The sequence below is a fragment of the Orycteropus afer genome, unplaced genomic scaffold (assembly GCF_000298275.1).
Source record: "Orycteropus afer afer isolate SDZICR_OR568_19922 unplaced genomic scaffold, OryAfe1.0 scaffold00017, whole genome shotgun sequence".
Taxonomy (NCBI): Eukaryota; Metazoa; Chordata; class Mammalia; order Tubulidentata; family Orycteropodidae; genus Orycteropus; species Orycteropus afer.
This window is the reverse complement of record NW_006921604.1, coordinates 9,848,227-9,857,928: the sequence shown is the minus strand read 5'-3', so window position 1 is coordinate 9,857,928 and position 9,702 is coordinate 9,848,227. Positions and strand designations below refer to the sequence as shown.

Below are 9,702 nucleotides of genomic sequence, written 5' to 3'. Positions count from 1 at the left end.
TTCCATATAGGAGACCAGGTTTCAATTTCTAGGTTTCATTCTTGATCAAAGCACCTCATGCACAGCCACTACCTGTCTGTCAGTGGAGACTTGATGGGTTGCTATGGTGCTGAATAGATTTCAGCAGAGCTTCCAGGTGAACGTGGTTATCTACTGCTGAAAATCAGACAGTGAAAACCCTGTGGATCACAGCAGTCTGATTCTCTTGTGCATGGGGTCGCCATGAGTCAGTTCTGACTCCATGGTAACTAACAACAACAACTTGATGATGCCTTGAGCACCTGTGAGCCAAGCAGGAATTGGTCATTTTTAAGCTAATTGAAAGAATAATTGGAGCACGTCCCATGTTTGCTTTGTTATTATGATTCAAATAATTTTTTAGTTTGTTGTTGTTGTTATGTGCCATCGAGTCGGACCTGACTCATAGCGACCCCTCCTTGGGTTTCCGAGGCAGTATCACTACGGAAGTGGATTGCCCCATCTTCCTTCTGAGGAGTGGCTGGTTGGTTCCTTCCCCACCTCCTTTTCCTTTCCATAGAAACAGTGTACATGGTTATGACAACTACTGACATTTCCAAATCTTCAAGCTAACTTATTTTAGAATCATTTCAGGACCTGCAGAGCCCAATCATCAGTATGTCTCCATTGTGGCTGCTTCTGGGCCTCCTTGCCCTTACTGGTAAGTGTTTCATTTTTTCCAAATGACCTTGGAGGTGGAGAGTGTAAGCATAAGAACATAATGGTATTTCTGGTACTTGAAACTGCAGTTGAAAATGTTTTTCTCCTAAGCTGTCCAACAAATCCAGGAGTTAGTAACAGCCACTCACAAGCAACTCCCTGTTGCCCCACAAAAGGGGGAGGGGGTGCTCCTCCAGAACACATGGGCTTAAAAAGTTTGCTTGAGGCTGAACTTTAAATATATATAATTGATAACTGTACATTGTTCCACTATAAAAACTCATTCACCAAAAGTAGTTTCCGCTATCTTATTTATTGAATTTATTTATACACCATGTATCTCCACAGAAGGTATTAAGATGGTTTACCATAATAAGACTAACATAATTCAGACAGAAAACTAACGTCAAAGGAATCAGGGAGCAGCCTTTGGCACCCATGGAAACAGTGCCTCAGAGAAGGTGAAGCCAATTCCAGGTACCAGTTTATGAGCAGTGTCTTCCCATTGGGTCCAGGTTGAAATTCCAGAGAGGCCCAGGCTTTATTCAATTCCTCCAGAGGAAACATAAATGTCTCACCATACCAACAAGTTAAAAGTATTTGAGAAACAAGTGTTTAGAGTTCATATAAATATAAGATGGGGACTAGTTTACAGGGAACAGATAAACTCTGATATGATTCCAAGAAACCAGCCAGAAGTATTAGGCAGTCACAGAGTTTTATGAAGAGTTATAACTGGCCAGCCATTCCTTATGTGCACAAGATAGGAAGCAAAAATTTCTTTGTCAGTAGATTGTAAATAAAAAATAAAAAAGATATTTCAATTGTAAAGTTCTTGTTGCTGTTTTCTTAATTAGAGTTATTTTTATTAATACCACTTGACTCATGGACAGAAGGATGATCAGAACTATTTTAGTTTAATGCCTATGTTGAAATTTTCTCAATTTCCAGCCTTATGTGAAAGTAGCAATTGGGGATGCTATGGAAATATCCGAACCATCGAAACTCCTGGAGCATCTTGTGGGGTTGGAAGACCACGAGGCCTCAACTACTGTGGTAGTTATAATTTCCTGGCCCACATTTGTCCTCCTCTTCTTTCTTTCTCTCAGAAGGCAGACTCCTACTGGCTAGAGTGGCTTCAATGGGATTTTTCCCCCTTCTGTTTGTACTCCATCCCTATACTTCTCTCAACTTCCCACGACTCTTGATCCTCTCAGTTTATCCTAGTGGTTCCCACTGTCTCCCATGACCTCAAGCTGTGGGTGGGTGAAAGAGCACTGAGGTGTGGTATCCAAAGGCTTTGTTTGAATCCTGGCTCTGCTTCTTAAAGTCTTTAAGTCTGACCCTCCTTTCAAAGGGAGATAATAGTATTTACCTAGTGTCTTATAAACTCTGATGTATATAATGTAAATGAGGATGCTTTTTATTTATTTATGTAGTTTGTCTCCTTTTTCCTTTTTTTAATTGTGATTTGGGTGAAAGTTTACAGAGCAAAATCATTTTCCACACAGCAATTCATACACATTTGTTTCATGACATTGCTTGCAATCCCCATAATGTAACAGCTCTCTTCCCACTTCCTCCCTGTGGTTACCTTTTCCCTGTGTCCTTCTTTCCTATGCCTTCCTGCCCTCTGAGCTATCTCCCTGGCAAATACTGCCCTTCTGCTCTCCCCTGGTTGATTGTTCCAAGGACATTATACCTACCTGGTGTAAATGTTCAACTTATATGCCTGTCTATTGTTTGGCTAGAAGCCATGGAAATGAGTTCAATTCCAGTCCTGAAGGGTGACTAGGAGCCATAAACTTGGGGATTTCACCAGTATCTATCAGACTAATAAGACGTTTTTTTTTTTTTTTTTATGATTTTGAATTTTGTTTCACATATTTTTCCCCACTTTAGTCAGGATCTCCTGTACTGATGCCTTTGGGAATGGTTGACAGTGGTAGTGGGTCACCATCTAGTTCTTCTGGTCTCATGGTCGTAGGCTGAGGTTCCCATGGGCCACTAGTCCCTTGGACTAATTGTTTCCAGGTATCTTTGGTTTTCTTCATTCTTCTTTGCTCCGGACAAGGAGAAACCAAATGTTGCATCTTAGATGGTCATTTGCAAGCTTTTAAGACCCCAGTCACTACTTACCAAAGTAGGATGTAGAATAATGTTTTGTGTCATATATTACGCCAGTTGAGCTTGATGTCCCCTGTGACCATGGTCCCAAGCCCATGGGTGCAACAACTTGCTCTTGAGTGTGCTTTTTAAATTGAAAAAGTGTCTAGAAAGTAAATGATTAACTAAAAACCAAACCCACTGCCATCGAGTCAATTCCAACCAGGTAAATTATTATTTTTCATTTTTTTCAGGTGACACTTTGATAAGGCATTTGACTGCTAACCAAAAAGTCAGTGGTTTGAACTCACCAGCTGCTCCACAGGAGAAAGATGAGGCATTCGGCCTCCATAAAGATTTACAGCCTTGGAAGCCTTATGGGAGTTGCTATGAGTTGGAATTGACTCAGTGGCAGTGGGTTTGATATGGGGGGGGGCTTTCATTTTCTTTTTGTTACAGCATTCTTGTTATTTCATAAACCTTTAGGCTCACAAAATATCCTAAGCATGATTTCTGGGTGAGCAAATCTGTCTAGGGAAACTCTCCAAAGAGCCATTAAAGAATTTGGGGAGGATTTTTTCTTTACTTCTTGTGAGCATTGTTGCTGATGGACAAGCACATTTTACTGTGTAATCCTGTCTGAGGTGCTTACATCCATGCCCATGGGATTGTCCTGGAGAGACCCAACAGAGGGGCACTGTCATATGAGGCAGCCCCAGGGGTGCCTGCCTCAGGGGACAAACTCACTCAAATACACAGGAAGAGCCACAATCCCAGATCAGAGAGTGATCACTAGGATTTCCCCCAACTCCCAAAACTTTTTCACATGTACAGTTTGCCACCAGGGATTTGATTCTGAAACTTGGCTTCTCAATCCTAGACCTTTCCACCTAGATCCTTGGAGTGTTCTTGCCTCCTTGGGCTCCCACGGCAGTAAGTCCCACCACCCTATATCAGACAAGCAGGGGTAAAGCTGTTTATTAAAAAAATAAAACCCTCTTTATTTTATTTTATTTTGCTTTAGGAGTGCATGCTTCTGAAAGACTGGCTGAAATAGACATGCCACAGTTAGTGAGATATCAACCCATTATGCGAACTGTTGGCCAGAAATACTGCGTGGATCCTGCAGTCATTGCAGCCATCTTGTCCAGGCAGTCTCATGGAGGCAACGTTCTGGTCAATGCGGGGAATGCGGCTCATGGAATCCAAGTGGTGCAGGTAACTCTTTGTCAGCTATCTCTGCCTGGCACAATTCCAATGGGACACTGTCCCCACTTTTTTTTTTTTTTTTTAGTTTTGTGTTTATGGCACCTCTGAAACACAGTTCCATATAACACAGAGTGAATAGTTGTGAGAAATGTCCCTGGATGGTACAAGAAGTTTGTACTTGACTACTAACCTAAAGCTTGGTGATTTGTACCCACCCAGAGGCACCACGGAAGAAAAACCTGGCAATCTGCTTCCATAAACATTATAACCAAAAAAGCCTTATGAAGCTAAGTTGTACTCTGTAACACATGGGGTCACCATGAGTTGAAATTGACTTGATGGCAATGGGTTATTGTCTTTTTTTTTTTTTCTTTGAGAGGCACTGCTCTACCTTAGAGATAAGAGCACTAATAATTCTTGTTCATTTTGAGCCACAATTCCTTTTCCAAGTAAACGATGCTGTGTTTCCAGTATATTATCAATGGGACCTGGAAAAAAGGGCAGGGAGGCAGCGTCTTCTGACCTCCTGCAACTTCACAAGAGGCAGACAGAATCACCAAGGCTTATTATTCCTAACATGCCACCACCCTCCAGCTTTGTACCAATTCCAACACCAACTGTCCCTCTCACGGCACTCACTACTTCTCTGCAGGGTTCGATAATTCATTGCAATGGCCACACAGAACTCACAGATAACACTCACAATTACGGGGTTTATTAGGGGAGTAATAGGTTACTATTCAGGTTTTAGAATATGCTCAGGATACAGTTCTTCGATCAGGACAGTTTCCCCTCTGCTATGCCCTCAGGCTTGCCTCTCTGGCCTTTGGCCTCTCGGTCTGGCCTCTGCCCTGCTTGGGCAAGTGTTACAAAGCTCTTTTAGCTCTGCCGATAGGTATACCTAGGTGCACCCCACTCTACCAGCAAACCTCCTGCCCAAGGGCACTCAGCTTTCTCTCTCTGTGGACCAGGTAAGCCCACCACTCTGTCTCATGCCCCTTGGTTCCACTGCTGCCATCTCTCAGCCTGGGCATCTCTCTGCCAGGACATCTCTCTGCTGGGGCATCTCTCAGCCAAGGAGGTCCACCACAGTGATCTCAGGTCCAAGGATGCACTCCACTTCACCTCCAGCTCTTCTCTCTTGGTGGCAGTGAGATACCCCCTCTGTCCCTAGGAAGGCTCACTTTAAGCCTGGCGGAGTCACAAAACTAACCAATCCCAACATCAATGTTCTACACACCTTATTTACATGGTCCTACCCAGTAATCTGGTGGGAGTTATAAAGACTATGGCTAGAAAAGCCATACCAAGTAATTCACTCTACCATCAGTACTCTAGATTTCCAGTGAGGCAATGGAGCAGGAGAAAGAGCCCAGGTTTTGGTGTTGGGCAATCTACTTCTGTAATGATACCGCCTCGGAAACCCAAGGAGGGGTTGCTATGAGTCAGGTCCGACCCAGTGACACATAACAACAATAACAACAACTGTTATTTTGTAGCTGTCTGACCTTGGATATGTCATTTAATCTCACGAAGACTCAGTTTCCTCATTGTAAAATGCCATCCTTATAGAATTGTTACGATTAAATGAAATAATGTAGAAAACTACTTGGAAACTGATAGAGTCTTGACAAATATTAAATTCCTTTTCTCTTGTCTCTTTTCTACATCATTCTTAGTTCTGGAGTTTGAGCTTTATTTTTGCACTAATTCTGCCTGGTCTCATTTGTTGTCTGATGGAGACTGACAGTTGGATTGACTCTGCGCTTGGGGGAGTCAGAGGGTGGGTGCCAGGGTGACAATGAGGCAATGATTTTTTTGTAAAGCATTTCACATAGCTGTTGATAAAACTAAGTATTTCAATCATCTTTTTAAGGTTTTAGGAATATTTACTCCTTTAATGATCTTTGAATTGGCTTTGCGTTAATACTTTGTACGACATTTTACATTTTAAAAGTATTTCCAAATGTTTTATCTTATTCAATTTGGGGATACAGCCAATAATTTGTTGAGAGGTAGGGCAGGTATTCCATCCTTTGCAAGTGAGGAAATGGATTCACAAGGTGGAATCACTACTACACAGTCACATGGTAGCTGGGAAAGGCAGTACTGGGACCAAGAACCAAAAAACAGGAAAAAACCATACTCACTGCCATTGAGTCAATTCTGACTCCTAGCAACCCCCACTGGGTTTCTAAGTCTGTAAATCTTTACAGAAGTAAATTGCCCCATCTTTCTTCCACAGAGTAGCTGGTGGGTTTGAACTGCTGACCTTCTGCTTAGCAACCAAATACTTTATCCACTATACCACCAGAGCTCCTTGGGACTAAGAACAGTATCTTGTAATGTTAAGGCAAGCAATGTTTCCTCTGAACTGTTCTGCTTCCTTTGTAAAATCTGATTTTTGGGAAAAAGACAAGGCCACCTCCTTTGAAAATGAAGTAAGTGAAGGTTCAGACATTTTCCCTAAATAATGGTGAAATTTATGTGGAACTGGTAATCGCAGGTGTATAACCAAAAAAAATCTGTTTCTGTGGAGTAGATTCCCACTCATAGCACCCCTATCCAGTTGCCCCACAGGGTTTCCAAGGCTGTAATCTTTGGAAGCAGACTGCTGCAACTTTTTCTCATGGAGAGGCTAGTGGGTTCAAACCACCAGCCTTTTGGTTAGCAGCCAAGTGCTTAACCACTGCACCACCAGGGCTCCTTAAACAAAAGGATATAAGAAAGGTTAAAAGTACCTTAAGACATTCAGATTGTCTGGAAGGAAATTTCAAGTATAGACAGGAAAAAGAAAAAAAACCCTTTCTAAGCTGTTTGGGGGGTTTGTGTTTGCTGCATTGAAGGAAGGAATTAGGCTATACCCAGGCGAACTCTGTGATCTTTGTCTTCCAACTCTACTTCTCACCATTACACTACAAAACCAAAACCAACTGACTTGCCTTCAAGTTGACTAATGGTGACCCCATGTGTATCAGATTAGAACTCTGTTCCATACAGTTGTTAATGGCTGATTTTTTTGGAAGTAGATTGCAAGGCCTTTCTTTCAAGGCACTCTGGGTGGACTTGAACCACCAACCTTTTGGTTAGCAGTCAAGTGTGTTAGCCATTTGCAGCACCCAGGGACTCCAATATGAAGATCTCTTTCTTTGCCCAAACCCTGTAGCTTTACTATTTATCTGCAGAGAGATTGAAAGTGGCATTGGTTCCTCAAAGAACGGAAGTAGATTGTCCAATCTTTCTTCTGAGGAGTGGCTGGTGGGTTTGACCTGCCAGCCTTCTGGTTAGCAGTCAAATGCCTTAGGCACTACACCACCAGAGCTCCTAGAAAAGGAGAAGGGACATAAAAATGTCACATCACTCTCCCACCTGGCTTCTCCTCTGCCTCTCTCTCTCTCTCTCTAGGACCCTGGCCATTTTGCTCCCACATCCTGGATCAGTGAGTCCCAGGTTGCCAAGATGACTGAGGTTCTGACTATTAGAATCAAAGAAATCCAAAGAAGGTTTCCAACCTGGACCCCAGATCAGTATCTGAGAGGTATGTGCAATGCCATCTGGCCAATTGTTTCACAGTGCAGAATTAATAAACCAAAACCAAACCAAAACCACTGCCATTGAGTCAATTCCAATTCATAGCGACCCCCTTGGGTTTCCAAGGCAGTAAATCTTTATAGAAGTAGATTGACCAGTCTTGCTTCTGTGAAGTGGCTGGTGGGTTTGAACCACCAACCTTTTGGTTAGCAGTCAAATGCCTTGGGCACTGCACCACCAGACCTCCTTTGGAATTAACAGGTACAATTGTAATACATTCCACCAGATTCCTGAAACCACAGTTACTTCCCAATAGACAATCAAGAAAGACTGAATTAACTGCTGAATACCCTAAAACAGTAAGGAGTTATTAGGTCAACTATACTATAGTAATAACCATCACTTTAATTTCAGGTGGCCTCTGTTCTTACAATGGAGGTGTTGGCTATGTCAGAAGTAGCCAGGACCTGAGCTGTGACTTCTGCAATGATGTCCTTGCACGAGCCAAATACTACAAGAGACATGGCTTCTAATACTTCTGATCAAATTGAAGATCATTATCATATATGAAACCTCAACTGTTACATAAATAAAACTAGCCAATGGTGGTTATAACTGCAAATATAAGTTTGACCAGAAGGTCCTCAAAGTAACATGAGTCATATTAAAGGCAGAATTAAAACCTGAGTTTTGTAGTCAGATGTGCTGATGTGTGTGTGTGTGTGTGTGTAAGAGAGAGGGAGAGAGAGAAAGAGAGACTTAAGAGTGCTATCACTTTAAAGGTTTCCATGGAGATTAGCTGCAGTGTGGATTTCTGTAAAATGAAATCCAAATTAAGCAAATAAAAATGCAGGAAGCCAGTCAAGTTTGAATTTCAGATAAACAATGAATAATTTTTTAGTATCAGTCCCACACAATACTTGGGACATAATTAGTTTATATTAAAAAATTATGTTGCATTGTGGGAGATTGCTGTCAATGTCATGAGACAAAGTATATGTGAACTGCTGTATGGAAAATGAATTTTGCTCTGTAAACTTTCACCCAAATCACAAAATCACAACAAATTTAAAAAAAAAAAAGATGCACACACAAAAAAAATTATCCATTGTCTATCAGAAATTCAGATTTCATCCTGTATTTTATCTGGCAACCCTACGATCGACTTCTTTGATGAAATTCAATTTTAACTGAAAACTTTTTTTTAATGCATTTTATTAAATATAATTTATGTACAGTGAAATACACAAAACTAAAGTGACATGAATCAATGCATTATTTTTTTTTATTTTTTTTTTTTGCAGTGTTCCCTCCCATGTCTGGCAACCAACAAAGTTTCCCTCCATATATAAACCTTTCTTTGACCCTCTGCAACAACAAATACTATATTTGTAATTCTGTGATTGAATTATTTCACTCAGCATAATGTCCACCAAGTTCATCTCTGTTATGTGGTGTTTGGCAGACTCTATATTATTCTTTAGTGCTACATAGCATTCCATTGTGTGTATGTACCATAGTTTGGTCATCCACTCTTCCGTCGATGGGCACATAGGTTGTTTACATCTTCTTGTTATTGTAAATAGTTCTGCAATGGACATGGGTGTGCATATATCTGTTCCTGTCCTGGCTCTCACCTCTCTAGGATATATACCTAGTGATGGAATTGCTGAGTCAAATGGTATCTCAAATTGTAGCTTTCTAAGTAATTGCCATACTGCTTTCCCCAGTGGTTGTATCACTTCACAGTCCCACCAGCAGTGTATGAGAGTCCCAAACTCTCCACATCCCTGCCAGCATTTGTTATTTTCTGTCTCGTTCAACCTTGCCATCAGTGCTGGGGTGAGATGGTATCTCACTCTTGTTTTGATATGCATCTCTCCGGTGGCCAGTGATGGTGAGCATCTCTTCATGTGTTTGCTGGCCGCCTGAATATCCTCCTTGGTGAAGTGTCTATTCATGTCTTCTGCCCATTTTTCAATTGTATTGTTAATTCCTTTGTTGTTAAGGTGTTGAAGCTTTCTATAAATCTTAGAGATAAGTCCCTTGCCTCATATGGAGTTATCGATAAGTATGAATTTGTTGCTGTCATTTTTGTTATGTGCTTTTTTGTGGTGTTGATTTCTTTGTTCCATATAATTGTCTGTGCTGAACTTGTTTTGTTTAGGAATCGTGTTA

General features: G+C 41.3%; 1 protein-coding gene across 1 annotated transcript; it reads left to right on the top strand.

Moving 5' to 3' along the window:
* Window positions 1–636: 636 nt before the first annotated feature.
* LYG1 (lysozyme g1) lies at window positions 637–8,057 on the top strand. The gene is made up of 5 exons (XM_007959469.1): window positions 637–679; window positions 1,630–1,734; window positions 3,809–3,993; window positions 7,399–7,531; window positions 7,939–8,057. The coding sequence occupies exons 1-5, from the start codon at window positions 637–639 to the stop codon at window positions 8,055–8,057; spliced, it is 585 nt and encodes a 194-aa protein (XP_007957660.1).
* Window positions 8,058–9,702: the final 1,645 nt, after the last annotated feature.